Below are 22296 nucleotides of genomic sequence, written 5' to 3'. Positions count from 1 at the left end.
ATTCTTCTGCACACGACTGTTGTGATTTCATAATCCATATAACATTTTTCAGCCAGCAGGATACCTCATGATTTTTTACTTTTTGAGTTTTTCAAGTAAAAATGAATTCTTGTGCAACGCTATAATGATAATTCAACATACATTAATATCCAACACCCACTCTTTTTATACTTGTAACACTTAAATTTTCTTATGCCACAATAAAAATGTCACCATTTTAGCCTTTTAAAAAGTGTTATTCACAATTTTCATGTCACCATTGAATTTTCATAAATCCATTCCAAACTCATAAAAAGTCATAGAAAAAGATTATAAATTTCTTTTTTTCATATTTATTTTAATTTTTTTTAGAAAATTAAGCTAATTAGCAGCTAAGATTGATTCTAAAATAATTTTCAAATTATATACTAAAATTGATCCTAAAATAATTTTCAAATTATATACTAAAATATATTTTATAATCCGCACCAGCAAAAAAAAATAAAATAATGAATATGAGAACTATTGTTTTAATTTTTAAATGTAATTATTAAAATAGATATTTAAAGTCTCAATATGGTCAGTGGTTAATAATATAAGAATCACATCTAATACATTAATAATTAATTTTTTTTTTTTTATAATTTTTGGGTTCTGTTTTATGAGATGATTATGTTAGATTCTTACTAACTTGAACAAAAATAGAAAACAGAAGTTGGGAAATTCATTATATTAACACAAGAATACAAAATTGAGAAGAAGAAATTTACAAGCTTTGGCTCTCTCTCTAAGATCCGCTATTTGTAAGAAAACTATTACGTTCGACGTTAACATAACACTGTGTGACAGAACCCCACTTTCATAAAAAATAAAGCAGGAAAATTTGACTGCGTAAAATTCGCTTGTGCATGACGCTGACCCGGCCCGATTAATTATTACTCTCAGGGTCATAATATTTACCGCGCGTGACCAGGCGGAAAAATGGTGTGCAAGAGCTGAAATTAAAATTTAGGTTTAGAACTCTGAAAAAGAGAAATTTTGAAGACAAAGAAGTAAGTTTAAAGACTAAGAAGATCTACGATAATGATGGATAGTGAGCAACATACTGGCGACATCTTAAGTTTAAATTCTGTGGTAATTACTTCTCAATTTGGGAAGCATGTAAAATTGTATTTTATCACTGAAGTAAAATTAGTAGTTTCATATGATATGCGATATATGTCAAATATAAATTTTTTTGTTGGGTTTCTTCATTAATATATTGTATATATAAAAGAGAAAACCATTAAATCTTGTCTATTTGGTTCCATGGGTTGTTTGTGTGGAAATTTGATATAGGGTCGCATAGCACAGTAATATGTTATCCCCATGAAGTTGTGGTCAAAAATACTTTGTAAAAAATAAATAAATTGTCCTGCTACATGATGTTTATGTTCTTTTTATTGAAGAAGATGCACGATTTAAGTCTCTTAGAAAAGTACGACATGCTATGCAGGATATATGAGATGAGGTTTATTCATAAATATATTGGATTGAACAACTAATTCATCAACTTTTGTGCTTTGTGTTGTGTGCTAGCTGAAGTTGATCCTTGATTTAGTGCATTATTAGAGCTATATTATGTTATTCCTTAAAAAATTAGACAAATTTTGTTTAGAAAATTATTGTTGAAATGTGATAGAAGACCATTTTAGAAGATGTATATGGACTATGTACTATAGTTTTGTCATGTTTTAAAGATATCGAATTGTTGATATATGTTAATTTATAAAATTTATGTCGGGTCACTTCACTAATATATTGTCTAAACGAAGGTTAAATTCTAAATTATGATTAACTCGTCATTATTTTCTTTTGGTTGTTTGTTGAGGATGAAATTATATATAGTGCCCCATAGCGTGGTAATGAATTATCTCCATGCAGTTAAGGGTTGATTATCTTGTAAAAAAAATTACAAAAACGAGTAAATTACATTGCTACAGGCTGTGTATAGTATTTTCACTGAATAAGAATGTTGATTTGACTTTGAGGAAGGGAAAAAGTGTTAATTAAGCAATATTAGGTGATGTTTTATTCATAAAATTATTAGACTTAAGAAATAAAACATCAATTTTTTATGATCTGTACTGCGTGCTTAGTGAAATGTTTCGTTGAATTTGTGCATTAAGTGAGCTTTATTGTGATACACATAAGAAAATTGTCCAACTTTTTTCAAAAAAACTATTGCCAAATAATGATAAAATAGCATTGTACATAATAAAATAGCATTTTGCACTGTTCATTGAGGTTAAGTCATGTTTTAAGACTATCAGATACCTGATATATGCTAGTTTGAAAATTTTATGTTTGAGTTCTTCATTAATATATTGTCTAAGCGAAGGATAAATTTTAAATTATGATTAGATCTTGTTAGTTGGTTCCCATTGGGAGTTGGTTGAGGAGAAAACTATACATAGTGCCTCATACAGTGGTAATGAGTTATGCCCATGTTGTTTTTATTTGACTATCTTAAGAAAATTTTTGAAAATAAATGAGTCAATTATTGTGCGACATGTTATGTATGATCTTTTCACTGAAGCGGATTCCTAAGTTGTGACTCTGTTGGAAGGTGAAAATGCTAATTATGAAAGACTAAGTAATGTTTATCCATAAATGTATTTGATTATGAATGCTTTATTTCAATTTATTTGTTATTGATATGTACTATGATTTTTGTACAAGATTTATACTTAGTTATATATGTTTAATCATTTAATTATGTTTTAGGAAGATTTTAAACACAACATATAGTGTTGAATATTATATGCCCTTCATTTGTAAAAATGCATGAATGATGTAATTCATTTTCATGGTGAGCATACTGGCTACCATTGCTCACAATGAAAGTGAGGCTTCTGCCTTGTATTATAGTTATGCACACAACACGAGATTTAGTGTTAGGAAGGAATATATTAGTTATCGGCCAAATTCCACAAATATAAAATTAAAAGCCTTTCTGTGTGCTAAATTTGGTTTCAAGAGAGACTAAAAATATTAGCATAGTTAAATTTCAAAAAATCAGACACAAGGCGTGGATGCTCTGCTATGATTAGATATGAAGTGGATCTTGATCGGAATTGGAAGGTAAAAAATTTTATAGAAAGTCACAATCATCCATTAGCAAAGGAAAATGATCAACACCTTTTGAGGTCCAACCGACATATCATTGAAGATAAAGGAGATGTGTGGGGCTCAATGACAGAAGCAAAAATTGGAGCTACTCATGCATTTAACTGTCTTGCTACAAAAATGGGCAAAGAGTGGGATTTATATATAGTGCCCTATAGCGTGAAAATGAATTATCTCCATGCAGTTAAGGGTTGATTATCTTATGAAAAAATTTACAAAAAAGAGTAAATTACACTGTTACATGATGTGTATAGTATTTTCACTGAATCAATAAATATTGTCACTGAATAAGATGGTTGATTTAACTTTGAGGAAGGGAAAAAATGTCAATTATGCAATATTAGGTGATGTTTTATTCATAAAGTTATTAGACTTAAGAAATAAAGCATCAATTTTTATGATGTGTATTGTGTGCTTAGTGAAATGTGTCATTGAATTTGTGCATTAAGTGAGCTTTATTGTGATACACATAAGAAAATTGTCCAACTTTTTTTTTTTTTCTTAAACTATTATCAAAAAAAACTATTATCAAAAAGTGATAAAATAGCATTTTACATGTTGTGTATGCATTGTTCATTGAGGTTAAGTCATGTTTTAAGACTATCAGATACCTGATATATGCTAGTTTAAAAAATTTATGTTTGAGTTCCTCATTAATATATTGTCTAAGCGAAAGATAAAATTTAAATTATAATTAAATCTTGTTAGTTGGTTCTCATTGGGTGTTAGTTGAGGAGAAAACTATACATAGTGCCTCTTACAGTGGTAATGAGTTATCCCCATGTTGTTTTCATTTGACTACCTTAAGAAAATTTTTGAAAACATAGGACTCAATTATAGTGCAACATGTTATGTATGGTCTTTTCACTGAAGTGGATTCCTAAGTTGAGACTCTGTTGGAAGGTGAGAAATGCAAAGTATGAAAGCTTAGGTAATGTTTATTCATAAATGCATTTGATCGTGAATGTTTTATTTCAATTAATTTGTTATTGATATGTACTCTGATTTCCGTACAATATTTATACTTAGTTGTTTATGTTTAATCATTTAATTATGTTTTAGGAAGATTTTAAACAATAAATATGGTGTTGAATATGTCCTTCGTTTGTAGGTATGCCTGAATGATGTAATTCATTTTCATGGTGAACATACTGCAGACAAACTGCTTGCTACCATTGCTCACAATGAAAGTGAGGCTTATGCCTTGTATTATAGTTATGCACACTGCACGGGATTTAGTGTTAGGAAGGACTATATTAGTTATCGACCAAATTCTAGAAACATAAAAACAAAAGCCTTTCTGTGCGCTAAATCTGGTTTCAAGAGAGAGACTAAAAATATTAGCACAGTTAAATTTCATAAATCAGACACAAGGCGGGGATGCTCCACCATGATTAGATATAAAGTGAACCTTCATGGGAATTGGAAGGTCAAAAAAATTATAGAAAGTTACAATCATCCATTAGCAAAGCCAAATGATCAACAACTTTTGAGGTCCAATCGACATATCAGTGAAGATAAAGGAGAGGTGTGGAGCTCAATGACAGAAGCAGAAATTGGAGCTATTCATGCATTTAATTGTCTTGCTACAAAAAATGGGCAGCGAGGAAGATTTATAATAAGGGATGCACTTAATTTCATCCAAAAGGACTGGAAGGAAAGGATTGAAAACGGTGATAGTAATTTCTTATGCAATTATTCACGGAGAGACAAACTGAAGATATCATGTTTGTGTGAGATATGCAAATTGATGAATGCGGGAGGCTAAAAAGTTTTTTTAGTGATGGCTTGTCAAGATTTGATTATGATTGTTTTAAGGATGTGATAATTTTTCATACAAGTTATCATCTTAAAAAGTATAATTTGGTGTGTGCACCTCTTGTTGGGGTCAACCATCATTGGCAAAACAATCTATTCAGAGTAGTCTTCCTATCAAATGAGATAATTGAATCATTCAAATGGTTATTCAGAGAATTTGTTTGTATAATGAATAACAAACATCCTTTAACAATATTTATTGATTAAGATCGAGCAATGTCAAGAGCCATAGAAAAAGAATTACTCGAACTAGTCATAAACTATGATAATGGCATATATCTAGAAAAATAATGTCAAAGGTGAATTGTTTCAATTATAATATGTCTATTCAGGATCCATTTTATAAATGTTTAAGTGATTGTGATTCAAAAGAGGAATTCAAACAAGTATGGGTTGAAATGTTGGAAAAAGGGAATCTTCATGATTATGAATGGTTAGATCAGCTATATAAAATTAGAAACAAGTTGTCAACAACTTTCAATGAAAAATCATTTAGCATGGGACTTTTAGTGACACAACAAAGTGAGTCTAAGAATAATGTATGTCATGACTTCTCTAAGTCAACTAGTTCCGTTACAAATTATTTTTTGGGATATTGCCAATGATTTGAATTTTAAAGTAATGTGTTAACTTGAGAACTTAATTTATTTTATACTTAGCTAGTTGATTGTTAAAACAATTTGTGAATATTAATATCCAGAAGGATTCTATATGAAACAAAAAGGTTTAACAATATTAAGTCATTGGAATAGGGATACTGCCAGTGAATTTATGCAATCTTCTAGGAGTCATTTTCTTTTGAGTAGATCAAAAGTTTTAGGGAACTAAACTTAAGACTACTACTCTTCTTTAAGCCATTGGAAGGGGATAAGAAAGAATTTTTCTTCTAATTGTGTCTATGTTTGAATCTAATCCTTAGTTCTATTCATCACTTAATTAATTAAAGAGGAAAATTTTTCAACATGTGATTTGATAAAAGAATCTTTTTGCTTGTTAGGAAAAACGTGCTTTCATAACTTTCAGATTGGTTTAAAATTGAGGTTTCAAAACAAACTCTTCAAGCTTGGACTGATATCAGTAGGCTAGAGCTTTTCATTCATTAAGTTCTTGTAGTTCTCTGTGGGATTGACAACCGAACTCAAAATCGGTACTATTGATACGTCATGTATACTTGCCTGAGTAGCCCGTGCTTTGCAATACCTTGGTGCTTGTCAATGTAATAATGGTTTTACTTCTTCTGGACCAAATGCATTTATTGTTGATGTTATTAGTTATATTTATATCATTCTATATTCATGATTTATGGTTTATTAAATTTTTGTTCATATTTTAAAAATGTCACGTGCATTCATCAATATTTAAATTATCATAGATATTGAATATTATACACATTTATTGATTGTCATACAAATAAGAATGAAATGCTCATTATTTGATCATAATTGATATATATGTGAACGATATAGTAAGACATAACTAATATTAATCAGAATCACACTGAATGAACATATTAGATAATATAAACAGTAAAATATTTTTATATTAATTTATTTTAAGTCTAATGCATATTACTTGTTTTTTTATTGTGTCACTATATTTTAGAATTACTAGTATTCATTAGTTGTAGATAGCTCACTTTTAGTTTAAACTAACAACTTTAGGTTTATGATAGATTAGAATTTGACGCAAGAAGAGGTAACACTGTCAACTTAAAGAAGGTAATTCACAATTGATATTATTTAAATTTGTCAATGACTATCTCAAATTATTTTGGGTTTGAAAATGTTAGTAATATAAAATGAAAATATAAGCATGATTTTCATCATCTGGCCTTATGTTCTCGACTTGGCTACTAAGCCCCAGGTCGAGTATTAACACAACTAGCTAATTCGATCAGTTAGTTTAGCATAACAACCTGACAAAACAATTTGATAAAAAAAAAAACTCGACCAATCAATTCATCTCATTAGCTTGTTTAGCCAATATGATATATACCAATTTGGTTGACATCAATAGTAGATCTTGCGATCAATTAGGCCAGCTTCGTTTATTCATCAAAAGGTTGAATACGCTGATAATACCCACATGCCACACATTCAATTATTTTATTTTGTAAATTAATTTGTATTTATATGATATATTTTTTATCTTATGTGTTGCATTATAACATATCTAAGGCCAACCCAACCTTTAAATGGATTTGACCATAAAGAAATGGTGCAAAGAGAAGATTTTGAATCTCTTTTGATAGTAAAAAAATTCAAGAGTCTCTCTCTCTCTCTCTCTATCTCTATCTCTATCTCTGTCTCTATCTCTATCTCTATCTCTATCTCTCTGATCAAATGGATAGATAGTGTTACAAGCAAATGCAATCAAAGTGACATATGGAATGCATTGAAGCAAATCCTTAGCTCTTTGATAGTTGTGGAGAAGTTTTGGTATAGCTACTTAATATTTAGCTATTAAGTCCTACCATTCAATTCAATTTGGATGACTAAGCATGACATAATTTCTAATTTTGAAAAGGTCTTGCATGCAATTAAATTAAATGTATGGATTAACTTCTTAATTAAGGGTGATTAAAGAGCTGCTATCCCCATCAGAGAAAGCTGGACAGTGGTGGACCCACACTACTCTATTTTGTTTAATGCTGCAATTGCATTATGGGTGATTGTGATACCTAATTAGGTGAGCAATCTATTTTGTAGAATTTAATAAAAAAAATTATTTATTTATTTAATTCATGAAGACTGTTGACCAACAATCTTTTTTTTTTTAATTAATTATGAGTACTTCTTTTAGAACTATTAATTAAAAGTAAAATAAAAAAAAAAGTTTATTGGTGTTGATTAGAAACTATTTTATAAAAAGACTATTATAGGAGTCTCTAGTCATCGCTAACTTGTCTAACAATTCGAGTACCACCTTCTTAAGGTTAATTGTGTCAGAGGTGATTCAAAACCCCGACCTGAGGAGACATATACCGTGGATGCCAACCAACAGACCGGGAGAGCGACACACACATTTTACTTCTAAAAGTTTATAAAAGTGTCAAAATAATTCTCAAATTATTTACATTATGGCTGAAATTCTCCCCATAGAAAACTATTAAATCTCAATTTTAAAATAGTTTTTATACCACTTGTCACCTCCCAAAAGAACTATTCAGAATGGTGGGCAGCCCGGGACTTGCATAAAAATTTTTGGCCTACATTTTAGTCGATGTAGGAGTTTTTGTCTGTGACATTCTCCTCTATCCAATCACGTGACGCCCTTGTCACAGATCGACTCCACCGAAAGTCCCACTGGACCATGGAGAGTTCACACACTTGACAGACCCTAATCTACTCTGATATTTGAGAGTTTTCCATAAACTTGGTTTTTTTTTTTAATAATCATATTTGATCAACATTGACTGCTAACTTTCTTAAGACATTTAATTACAAACCAAACCAAAATAATTTACAGAAAACAACCACCAAATTAACACACAAAATGTAATAATCATATTTGATCAACATTCACTGCTAACCTTCTTATGACATTTAATTACAAACCAAACCAAAATACTTTACAGAAAACAACCACCAAATTAACACACAAAATACTGGGAAAAAACTTTTATAGGGAATTAGCCCTCCAACATACTAAAATACATCACATAGTAATTTCATATTATTTTCTATGCTAAGAAAAATTCCCCATAAATATTTAATCCCAAAAAATGGGGCAATTTACATAGAGACCACCCAAAAACTTGTTACTGGCAAACCAACCATCCTCTTTCATCCATTTTTCAAAATTCCCCCTTAAATATCAAACATCATGGTAAAATTCAAACCCAAAAATTTCATTTTTATCAAATCCTCCATAATTTGTAAATAGCAATGATTTGGGTGCCCTTTATGCAATCGCCCCACTGAAAAAAAAAAAATCACTTATTCACCTGAATAGGCCTGAGGGCAGCTATAGATCTCCTCCTCCACAAACCAATCTCCTTATGCTCCTCCGACACCACATCGCCGCCTAACACCAGCGGCGCAGAGTGATAAATATTCACGCCGTCCTCCGCCGCAGTCTCCGGCGGCAGCGCCGCCACCTCTCTCTCCCAATCAAAATCAGCAAGCGTCGACAGCTCGCGCCTGCTCGCAAACCTTTTCAATTGGCCGAGAGCTGGAACAGGGGAGGCCACGATCTTCTCCTTCCTATTCTCCTTATGATCCGGTCTAACCCTCTGGCTCAAAATCCGCGTAATTGCAAAGGGGATATTCGTGTTCTTCTTCTTCTTCGTCTTCTTCCTCTCCGCAGCCGTCTTCCTGTGCTTGATTTGGCCTATGCAGGTGACTTTAGGCGACGTCGGCTCTTCGTTGAAGTTCTGCTTTTTATGCCAAGCTTCCGTCGGAATGATCGATGTGATCGCCGGCGGCCGTTCGCCGGCGGCGGCGCGGGGGCTGTGGGGAGTGTTGGTGATCGTAAAGGTTGCAGCTTTTTGAAGATATCGTAGCACAATCGTGCCTTTGGATCTCGGGGCCTTTTCCATTGGAGCAATCAAGAGCATCACAGAGAACCGCTTTAAAGGGTAAGGCTTGTTGACGAGGAGAGAGGGAGAGGAAATTGGCTTTTGACACTATCCAATGCTTATTATATAATTTTGGAATTTTAATCAATTTGAAAATTGGTATACTAATTTTTTTATTATATAAAAAATTGTTTTAACTATAAAGATTTTATTTATTTATTTATTTTTATTACATAAAAAATGTTTTTTTTAAATAAAATAGGTAATAAAAGGATAGGTGAGGAAGACTTTGCTTGTTAAGAGTCGGATTACATGCGCTTTGATTTTGGAGGAAAAAAAAAAATCAAACTTTCGAATAATTCCATGTGGAATGCGCCGCAAATTAAGATAAGAAGAAGAGGATGCCACGTCTTATTTTTTAATTTTTAATTTCAAATAAGGTTGATTTTTTATGGATGATTTACAAAGATAGCACTCGATTCTTGCGAATTTACATATTGGGGTAGTAAATTTCGATTTTTTTATATGTATGCCTTCTAAATTATGAGTTAAATTAATGTATGTTTTACTTTTTTTTAAGTAAAAAAGGTGATATTTTTAATAGTAAATGAAAGATTCTAGTGCTAAAATGTAAAAAATTAATTTTAGGTGTTAGATATAAAAATGCATAGGAGTTGAGTGGTGTTGAATCCTTTTATGGTGTAGATATAGTATTGCTCCTAGTAAATATAATACAACTAAAGACTTTATAACAAGGAGAGAATCCCATTGCCACACGAAATCGTGTGAACCCCACTGTCTGATTCAGTGCGGGCACAACCAAATAATGTGTTAAACTAGTGTCGGGCCCTGTCGGCCCGCTAACCCACTAAGACCCACCGACCTACCACTCCAGCCCGCAAACCAATTATGACCGAACAACCACACCCCCCCCCCACCCACCCCCCCCCCCCCCCCCCCCCTAGAACCAACATTAGTTCTAATATATACGTGTGTAAGACTTTGTTATAAATAAGAAGGGATAATCACATACATAGCACCCATTACGTTCTAGGTGAGCAGCCATGACCTACATGGAACATTAGTTCTAATATATACGTGTGTGTAAGACTTTGTTATAAATAAGAAGAGATAATCACATACATAGCACTCATTACGTTCTAGGTGAGCAGCCATGACCTACATGGTCCATAGCTCGTGTGGCTCTCGACTCCGACCACTATGGCCTATGTTACCAACTATAACTTATGTGGTTTATAGCTAGTGCAGCTCATGACTCTAGCATATACGGCCTACATGCATCATTGTAGTCACCCCTACAGCCTACATGACCAAATAAGGCCCACAAGACTTACAGTTCGTACATCTCCCAACTACTACATTTGTGGTCTACCGACATTATCATGACTCACCATTATAACCTATATGACCAACTATGATTTACACGACTTTCACACCATTTACAGCTTTCTACTATGACCTTTATGGTCAACCAATGTTCTTGAGACAATCTTCAACAACCTATATAGCTAGTTATTATCATGGCTTTCAACTATTATATTTAAGATGCTATGGCGCTACAGTCATCATCTACAACATTCACGACACACTATTGCCTCCATAACTATTGACCACGACCCTTGAAAATTGCTATAGCTGAGAACTACATTCATTGCAGCCAAATTATGACTATTATTGTATATTTACAATTATCAACTTTGTAACTCCATTTTCCCTAATTTAGGAGAAGAGTGGACAAGTGTTCTCACAATTTATAATGGATTACTTAATATGGGCTAGGCCTCATGATTTTGACCCTTTTTCGGGTTTTTCACGTAAAAAAATGTGGTTTCCTCTTGTACTTACTTCTCTTTAGTTACTTGAGTGTATAATGAGCTTTTTGTGCAAAACTAAGACAATAATTTTTTACTCTACCATCACGAACCTTCCAACACTCATCAATTTCAATATGGGTCCAATCAAAGCCTAAATTAAGTTGTTAAAGCACAATTGGAAGCTTTAGATCGTCAATTTAATTGTGAAATGAAGTCCAAATTTGACATATTTATAGTTGAATAAAGTGTCTTGACAAGAGCAATCCAACATCTAAGATTGTTCAATTAAAAGGACACTAAGACACCTAAATTATTAAAAAAAAACATCTATGATTATGGGGGGTCAACATGGAGCGTTTGATCATATTTTTAGCGAGGTTATGCCAAAAGACCCAAATGTCCCAACTAAAATAACTATAAATAGGCCTTTCTTCACCTGCCACCACCAACCACTAGCCGTCGAGAGCATTCAACGGGCGAGGGGCAGAATAGAAGAAGTGACATTCCATAGCTTGTTATGGAGAGGAGCGGGCAACCATCGTCCATCGCGATCGTTGTCCATGGTCATCACTTGTTGTCACCGAGCACAAGCCATCAAGGACTGCCTTGGGAGGAATGGGGTATGACTTATATGACCAAGTGTTGCTATTATAACCATCAATTACAACTTTTATGACCAACTATTGTATTCGTTATAACAAAAAATGAAATTTGTGATTATTAGCTCTGTAATCCATCTTTACTAATTCAATACAAAAGTAGACTTATTACATAGTTAATTACTTTGATCGGGTTAAACCTTGTTATTTTTTCTCTTTCTATAGTTTTGTCACATAAAACTTCCGGTTTCTCGCTTTCACTTCTTTTCTTTTATCTGTGCGTGTGATAGATCTTTATTCAGCATTAAGACGTTAATCATGACTCAACTATTTTGAATTTTTTGACATGCAACATTACTAATTGTCTATAGTGAGATAGGAGAGTCATATCATCTAAAAAAGCTTTATTAATTTGTATAACAAATTAAAATATATGAAAATATACTGATAGCACAGAATTCCTGTGTATTTACATATATCATATCAAAACATTAATTTTTACAAATCAACACCCGCGAAATAGTTAAATCCACATTTTCATGCATAGTCGCTAATTAAACATGCCGAATTATGACAAATCAAACGTTTGGCTGGCATAAACCTGATTTGGTGCGATGTGTAAGCAAGACTTTTCGCCTCGCCGCCTTGGAAGCACGCAGAATTAATGCCGGCGTTTTTTGACCGCGATTATTGCGAAATTTATAAAGCGACTTTTGGATTGCAATGCTCATCTTAGCACTAGTCAACATAAAGAACGGGGAAAAGCGCGTCAGCTAATTTAAAATTTTGGGAAATTCATGTACTAGTAGGGCTGTCAAAATTCGTGAATAATTTGTGTTCGGCTCATTAAGAAGCTCTTGTTTGGCTCGTTCGCTAAGCTAACGAGCCGAGCACGAATTACACGAACAAATATTTGTTCGTTCGTGTTCGGCTCGTTTTGACTTGAAATACTACTAATCAATTATATGTATATCTTTGATGAGTAGTATTTTTTTTTAAATTTAATTGGCTACACGGCTACAAAGATTTATAATCAATTAAAAGTATTAATGAAGAAAATATAATAAAAATTATTAAATTAGATTCAAATGATGTTTTAAATTTTGCCCCAATTCTTAACATCCTTTGACTATGTGATTAGGGTTGCCAAAATGACTCTTTGTTCGTGAAAGACTAGTGTTCGGCTTGCTAACCAAACAAGTCGAACACGAATGCACTTTTTGAGCTCGAAATATAAACGAGGCTCGCTCGTGTTTGACTCATTTACAACCCTATGTGCTAGCACACAATTTTTATGTATTTACATATGGCATACCTAAATTTTTATATTTACATGTGAAGCCTTTTGATATTTCAAATTTAAGGATGAAAATATGTATGCTATTTAGAAGTGATAATAATATTGTTTTTTATGTGATATTAAAGATTTGAAATATTAGGTGTGTAAATATGAAAATTATGTGAGATATATAAATGCAGTGGAGTTGTGTGCTATGTTGTAAATGCCCCTTAAAATTTTTATTTAGGAGGTTTTATTTGCAAATGGCTGAGATTTGGTTCATTATTTGTTTCGTTTTCAATTGAATTAAAAAATGATAAATGTTCAATAAATTGCAATAAAGAATTTGTTTATTTTATTTAATATTTGTTTTATTTATGAGGGTGCATTTGAGGCTATTATATGAGTCTCCAACCACCCCTAATGTGTCTAACAATTCGAGTATCACCTCCTTAAGACCAACTGTGTCAGAGAGAATTCAAACCCCCGACCTGATGAGTCTTATACCATGGATGTCAAGCAATAGACCGGGCTACGCGACACAGGGCATTTGTATACATACCACACAATTTTTATATAGTTTAGACAAAAAGTTTCAACCATAAATATAGCACCTAAATATGTAAGATCACATTAAAAAAAAAACCAATCGATAATTTTTAGTAAGTTTTTTTTTTTCAATCCAAAAAGAGAACAAAGGATGGCATATCCAATCTAATCTATTCTAATATTATCTCATTCATTTCATCACAACTTAATATCCTCTTTCATTCACCAAAACCATTCACAATATTTGTATCAAGACACCTGCTGCAAATTTGCATCAATTGTCCAATAACAAGGTGTCACGTGACAACTCGGGCCTGAACCCTGCATGTCAGTGGGCTCAAATTGTCACATGATCTTTTTGTTATTGGACAATCGATGCAAATTTGTATCAGATGTCCTGATGCAATAATTTCTCGAAAGAGTCATAAACGTTGTATTGGTGTTTAGCATGAATCTAAATTTTCTATAAACCAACACTCCTAAATTTGGATCATGCTGCATTGATGCCATAAACTGAAGGACAAGGATGGAAATCAAAGTACTTAATCTCACCTCATGTTCCTCCCTTCTCTTTATGGAATATCACTAAATTAAATACTGGACAAAACAAGTATCTCCTTGCTTACATATACTCAGGCTCAAATACTGCCCAAATTTGCAGGAGTTGCCCTCTACACCTCCTAATATGTGGAACTTGGAGATGGATAGATATTGATGACAGTTGTCGGTTACATTTTCATCAAAAATTGCCACAATTTCAATTATATTAGGGAATAGAAAATTTCAGAGACATTCAAGGAAATAATCAACAAAGTCATTATAAATGATTTGCCTGTGTTGCTAATGGAGCCATTGAGAAGTATCACCTCCTTTGAAGAGCCTTCAATCGAGGAGAATGATGAGTTGATTTCATTTACAGTTGAGGCAGAGCAATTTTTTCTACAAGTTAGCTTGTCCCTTCTTGAGTTGCACTTAATCGTTGCCAGACCTCCCTCCCTCTTTGAATGAGTTGACACTTGAAAACCTTAATCAAGTGGATTGCCCGCCTTCTTTCCTTTCCCGGCTTTCTTCTCTCACAAGCTTTTACATTATGAACCTTTCTCAACTCCAAGAATTACAAGGCCTCCCTCCGGCTTTGTCTGGGCCTCTGGGGTTGTGAAGTTTTAAATTTATAAGATTTAAGTTTAAGGTCCGTTTGGGGCATCTTATAAGTGCAGGCGCCGTTTTCAAAATGCCGCCGTACTGTTTGGTTCGCGCGTTTCACCAGCTTATCTGAAACTACGTTTGGGTTTTTACACTAAACGCAGGCCGCGGGTCGACCCCTGTGGTCGTAGCAAAGTCCTAAATTTATAAATCCATTGAATTATGACAAGTGGTATCTTGTCATTCAAATAAATTTTTTAGTAAATTTGACGATAAATCTTATGAGAAGTCTCTACCAAACACCCCAAGATAGAGGCTTTTAATAAGATTTGTCTTCAAAATTTTATTTTGCATTCCAATTTCTTAAAATCATACACAAAACCACACTTCTTATCTATTTATATATGTAACACCAAAACTTTCATATTGACATTTAAGACCCTCAAAATTTTAAGATTTAGTAAGCAGAGGAGTGGTTCGAAGAGTAGGCATCAACATGGTATGCCAAACTCTTTTCAATATATGTTAGATCTCTACCTTATTTATGAGTTGTTATGTAAATCTATGCCAATCTAAAGCAATCCCTTCCTATTATCATGTGAGGACTTATTATTTAATCATATTCATGCTATGTTATGTGCATGCTTACTGTAATAAACTAATCTAATGACTGCTTTTGATGACCAACTTTCAAGAGCAATTAGAATTATAGCTGGCAGAGAATGTTTCATAAATGTGTGGTAGATTACTTTACTTTAAACATCAAAGTGATGTTGATTTAAAAATCAAAGTATAACGGGGGTCTTAAATTGACATTACAGCTAAAATGTTGATGATTTCCCTTCCTTCATTTGGATGTATGGATTTGCTCCGAGGCTCTCCGAAGAAGCGAAACACACGAGCTGATTGTCTTCGTCTGCAAGTAGGACGAGTAAGTAGATTTACATGCATACCACCTAATTCTCATGTATTTAAACATCTACCACCTAAACTTTAATGTTTACTTACATGCCTCCTTACCTATGCATGAAAATGTGTATTTTACTTTTTAAAAGTTAAGATGATGGTATTTTTGTAGTCTTCAAAAAGATTTGGACGGTATGAATGTGAAAAATCAAAGTTTATATGTTGGATATGTAAATACACAAGAATGCCCCATTCTTAAATTCATAAATTCATTGGATTTAGTAAATCAAATATTTAGATCTAATCGAAATTAAAATTGAATTTAGTAAAGTCTTAAATTTATAAGTCCATTGAATTATGTCAAGCGGCATCATTTCGTTCGAATTAACTTTTAGTAAATTTGATGATTAATCTTACTAAAATTCTCTACCAAACACCCCAAGATAGAGACTTTTAACAAGATTTGTCTTCAAAATTTTATTTTGCATTCTAATTTCATAAAAGCAAGTGCCAAAATTTAAAATTGTAACGTATGCCGACCACCGGCAGGTGGGAGCGGCCAGTGGCAGACGATGGTCTGCGGTTGATGCTTACATGTTATATGCAAAAGTATACAATTTGAACTGAATGATAAGTTTCATATTCACTAGAAATTTATATTGAATTCCATTTTCATACTATCAAATGCCAAAATTGTAAGTTATAATGTATTTTCTTTTCATTGCCCTTACAATACAAAAACCAAACTTTCCCCTAAAATTTTTTTTTGTATAACTAGCACTTAAAAATTGAACAAATTCTCATTTTAAAACCGAATACTTTTCATTGAAGAATTTGCTATAAAATTTTTTATACTTGTCAGAAGGTTTACGGCGATAGAGTGATTATTTAATGTTTTGGTGTTGCGTGAAAATCTAATACGCACTCAGGCAATTGACTCAATCCGACTATTTTAAAAATGAGCCCTAACAGTCCTCTGTTCAGTCTCAATTTAAAAAGCCTCAGGAATATTTTGACACTTTTATAAACTCTAGTACTTAAACGATTCCATGTAAATAGTCAGGAACTATGTTGGCACTTTACTCCATTATTTATTCAAATCCCACAAATTTCTGAATTTATGTATGTTCATATAGTTGGCTGACTTCATCATCTTCATCATATTTACAACAACACTAGCCAATTATCACATCTTCAGAAATGTTCTTAATAAACTGTTCTATAGGGAATTAGAACTACTGACCATCAACTTTGCCTCATCATGCGGGGAAGTGCCAAAAGGCTTATAAAAACTGCACTCCAAGCCGCAGCCAAGAAGAGAGGCATGAGGTACTCAGATCTGAAGATGATGGATCATGGAGATCGCCGGCATTTCCAGGATGACATAACGGTGGTGGTGGTCGTCGTATTCATCGAGTCGAATTTATAAGCTGAGCTAACTCGGCCAAGCCACAACTCTCTTGCAACATGTGCTGAACCTATATGTATACAAAAGGCCGGAATATAAAATATATTTAAAATATATTGAAATTCAAGACTTTATCTTTGAATTATTAAAAATGTTTAAAAAAATAATATTTTATATTTTATATTAAGTGATTCTTATTAATTGTCCCATTAATACTAATTTTATTATAATATTAATTTAAAATAATATATTTTTCTCTTTTTCATAATAAACAAACCAGCTCGAACTCGTAGAATTAAGCTCAAGCTTTAGTTCTAGCTCGGACTTGATTAATTAATCAAGCTCATACTGAGGATGACTCGACCCAACTCGAATTGCTTACACTTATAATCAAGCTACACTCGAAATTGAGATAGTTCACATCAAGAGTTAACTAATGAGTCATATTTGGCCCGAGGTAAATTCAACTGAGCTTGACTCGTATTAAATCAAGTTAGCTAGAAGCCTAGAAATTGGATTGACCCTGCCTTCTTATATGAAAACAACTTATCCTCCACACAATTGCTTCCATGTTATTACCATCCATACAAGCAAAGAAACAATTTACATATCAAATTCCATTATATTTTATGATATTTGTCTCTTAATCAAACTTTATGAATAAATACTTATAACTAATCAGTAACATTGGTGTCATGAATATATGCATGAAAAGATGGCGTCACTTTTTAAAAAATAAATAATAATGATAGTTTTTATTTGATATTAGATGTTGGATTGTTATGCATATAAATATGAAAATATAACTGTCACATTAGTAAATTCATAATACGTTAATATTTATGTAGTATGTATGTATATGATACTAAATATAAATAGACATATATGAGAAAATGTATAATTGATGAACTCATAAATATGGAATTGCAAGAATAGATAGACTTTGATGTGTATTACTTGGTAAAGAATGCATTGCAAATTGGTTTATATAGGTGAGGTTAGCTAGGAAGAGAATCTTCCATGCAATAATTGGCAATGAGAATATGATATGTGTGCATGCTAAGACATAGAAATAATAGAATAGGGGATCATCCTATTGTGTTATTTCTATATCAGAGCATGCCCAAATACCATTATCATTTGCTTTAAAGAATGTGAAGATTTGATAGCTTTATAGAGAGAAATTGCCAATGGTGAGTTGGATGGTTACAAGATATTTTATGTTTGCTATGAAGAAATTGAGAGAAGAACTAATAGTGAGGGAGGGAGTTTGTTTTCATTTGTAGAATTTGGTGTGTCCACTTTAAATGGAAGAATAATAGAATGTGAAGAGAAGAGAAGGGGAGAAGAGTGGATCAGAGAAAATAATTTGTTAGGTCATTTTCAACTCTAATACCATGAGAAAAAATGGAATTGAAGAACTCAGAACATGTCATTGCCGAAAACCAATAGACTTCTATTATGTATTACTTGATAAAGAATTTATAGTAGATGAGTTTATATAGGTGAGGTTAGTGATGAAGAGAATTTTTGGTGAAGTAATTCGTAGAGGGAATGAGATTTGGGTATGTTATGATAATAGAATGGGACTCAACTGAGTTGTGATGAGATAGTCAGTATACAATGTGCTCTGAAAATGTCAGATGGGTTAGCATTTTTAAAAGTTAAAAATAAGTTTTTCATTCATTTTTTCAAAATTAAAAAAAATGATATTTAAAAATAATTTTAAAATAAAACTTCAATTTCTAAGAAATTTTAAAGATACAAAATATAGAAAAATATGATTATTTTCGCATGTAGTGTTTGAAAATTCATCGATAAAAGTTTTCAACTGAGATGATGGAATTAATGAAGATGATGGATGATGTTGAAGAATTGGAGAGATAATCGATCTAAATATTTTTATTTAATTAAATTTGTTGATAATAAGTTTTTATAATTATTTCATTTATTTTGAGGTGAGTTGTGGTTTTAATAATTTTTTTCACTGATTAATTAAAAATATTTATCTAAAAATAAATATAATAATTCTAAAAAAGAAATTAATTTGAAATATATATTTATAGCTCAATTTTTTAAAAAAAATTACAAATTAGAGTTTCAATAAATTTATTCAAATTGTATGAATTAATAGAGTTGGGCATTGAAATATGAATTTTCACACACTCTAATTTTTATTTGATATAGAATTATATAATTATTTTATCATAAGAACCGAATCATAAAATTTAATTATGTGTAAAAGATAATTTTGATGCACCCTTAAATTAATAGATTTGCATTTGCAAAATGTAGGCCTAAATTCAATTTTTAAGAAAGAAAATTTTTAAAAATTAAATTAAGAATTTAAATTATACATAATCATATTAATTAAAAATAATAGAACAATATTTTTCAACTTTAAGTTTGTCCACTTAGAATTTAATTTCACAATGAATTAATGATATATATGTATTTCTATATAAATCATTTTAGATTTTTTTGAAATATATTCAATATATTTGAAAGATAACATAAATACATTAAAAATCATATTTTTTTATAAAAATCATTATAAAATTATTAAATTTTATATATATTTCATTATATTCACTCAATTTTTTATATGCGATTTAATAGGTTATATGTTATATTTTTTTTTATTAAAATTGAATTTATTATGATTTTTTTAATATTAGATTTTTATTTTTATTTTTTGGCCGTAAAAAGAGAAAATTTTACGACAGTGAAACATAGATTACTGAGATGTAGGTGTAGACATAAACCACTAGACCAGAGGATGAATTTATAAATAAAAAAAAGAATTGGGTTGTTTTTGCTAATTCTTACTCTCTTTCAAAAAGCTATTGAATTTATTTATTTTTCATAAAATAAAAATTAATTCTAAATATATTTTAATTTTATATACAACTTGATTATGCCATACACTATACAAAAAAATGATATGATGTGATACTCATGTACATCATTAGAGACTAGAATATGTGTTTAGAGTCATGGGCTAATGCAAAATTCATTCATGTATTAATAAATTTCTCTATTATATAGACTTGGGATATAACATGCAATCAAACCACCTTGAAATTATTTGTTTAACAATGATCAAACACTAAATAAGTTAGGTTTGAACACTAAATTAAACAAACATACAAATGCTAAACGAACAAAAATCGAACTTTTTTGAACCATGATCGAGTCATGTTTATACAATAATCAAACATTTAGGAAACCAAGTTCAAACCTTTTATAATCCATGATTTAGCTAACCATCACACCATATTCAAATTGATTTTTTTTCATTACATCAACATACATTGAATGATAAATTGAATAAAATTAGTGCAAGATACAAAATTATTTCAAAAATTTATAGAATATAACACTTGTATTGTTTGAATTTTATTTAACATTTTTATTTGAATCAATATTAATCTTGAATAAAATAAATAATCCAATAAAAAGAAAACTATGATGTTTTTATATGGAGTAATAATTTTTTTCATATTTTCCCAATAAAATTACAAAAAAAAAATATTTCTTAAACTTTGGCATTATATGGCATGAAATGTCAAATTCTTTGTAACTAAAATGTATTAATTATGCACATGCCATCATAATCATATGAATTTATTTATTTTAAATATAATTACATATTTTCCATCATAATCATTTTCTTATTTTCAATTTGTTTGTTTTGCATTCTTTCTTATTTTTTCTTATTATTTTATTAGCTCTTCAATTAGGGCTGTCAAAACGGCTCGTTGCTCATGAACAGCTCTTGCTTGACTAGCTAAGAAGTTCGTGTTCTGCTCGTTCGCTAAGTTAACAGGTCGAACACGAACAACACAAACGAAGATTTGTTCGTTCGTGTTCGGCTCGTTTTGGCTCGAAATACTAATAATCAATTATATATATATATATATATAATAAAGATTTATAATCAATCATAAGTATTAATTAAGAAAATAGAATAAAAAATATTAAATAGATTCAAAAAGTGTTTTAATATGAACAAAAATTTTTAAATCTTGCCCCAATCTTTAACATCCTACGGCTATCTAATTAGGGTTGTCAAAACGACTCTTTGTTCGTGAACGACTCGTGTTCAGCTCGCTAAGCAAACGACCCAAATTCGAACACACTTTTTGAGCTTGAAATATAAATGAGCCGAACACGAGTTTGGCTCGTTTACACCCCTACCTTCAATGTTTATTCCCTTCGCTTGGGGATTGTTCTTTTTTTCTTTAGAGATGGATGAAAAGCCATTTTCTCGCGATCACAAGATGAACAAGCCGAATTTTCCTCAACAATCGAAGGAGCCCAAGTCCCCTCTTCCAGGTCTATAAATAAGTCCCCAACCTGCCAAAGTTTCTTTGTCAATAGTAGTTGTTCAGTCGCAGGTAAGATTTAGTAAATCCTGTAAACCTGGATTTATCAAATCCTGAAATGGCTAAATCTCAAAAACTGTTGAGTAAATTCTGATAAATTTCGAGAAATTGTTTGACAAATTTAAAAGATTTAACAAAATTTATGAGAATAAATATAGGAAAATAAATATTAAATAAGAATAAAAAAACAAATGAGTATCTCAAAATGCATAAAAGGGACACTTACATTAATTAATAAGTAATTATATTAATTAAAAATTAATAATTCTTTAATTAATTGTTTTTAGCAATAATTTAATAGTAATCAATCACTAATCAATGATATAAATTAAGAATTAATAATCTTTAATTATTTATTTATTACTTAACTGTTAGATTATTACATTTAAATTTAGGAAAATTTACATATGCACCACCTAATCCTTATGCATAAACTTTAATTTTTACAATTTAAGCACTTTTATGTATATGAAAAGTAGGATTATAGAATTTCAATATTTTTATTGTAGAAATCAAAATTTAGATGTGAGAGATGTAAATACATAAGAATTGAAGGCTAATCGACCAATCAGCAATGATCTCATGATCACAAGATGAACGGTCCAGATCTTTCTGGGCAGTCAAAAGGAGCACAGCTTCACTCTTCCTGGTCTATAAATAAGCCTTCAACCCCCCGTCATTTCTCTTTTCCAGGGAACCCTCTGC

The 22296-nt window shown here is 31.2% G+C and overlaps 1 protein-coding gene across 1 annotated transcript; it reads right to left on the bottom strand.

The window, feature by feature from the left end:
* Nucleotides 1-8534: 8534 nt before the first annotated feature.
* On the bottom strand, nucleotides 8535-9570 carry LOC110028142. Its single transcript, XM_020729881.1, has one exon. It carries the CDS (start codon nucleotides 9521-9523, stop codon nucleotides 8900-8902), a length of 624 nt encoding a protein of 207 aa, XP_020585540.1. The 5' UTR covers nucleotides 9524-9570; the 3' UTR covers nucleotides 8535-8899.
* Between the last annotated feature and the right edge of the window lie 12726 nt (nucleotides 9571-22296).

Source organism: Phalaenopsis equestris, unplaced genomic scaffold, assembly GCF_001263595.1.
Source record: "Phalaenopsis equestris unplaced genomic scaffold, ASM126359v1 Scaffold000491, whole genome shotgun sequence".
Lineage (NCBI taxonomy): Eukaryota > Viridiplantae > Streptophyta > Magnoliopsida > Asparagales > Orchidaceae > Phalaenopsis > Phalaenopsis equestris.
Note: the sequence above shows the minus strand (reverse complement) of the source record. Positions and strands in the feature narration are given on the sequence as shown.

Coding starts and splice junctions, on each gene's coding strand:
- LOC110028142 (XM_020729881.1), bottom strand. CDS start 9,523: ATGCTCTTGATTGCTCCAATGGAAAAGGCCCCGAGATCCAAAGGCACG.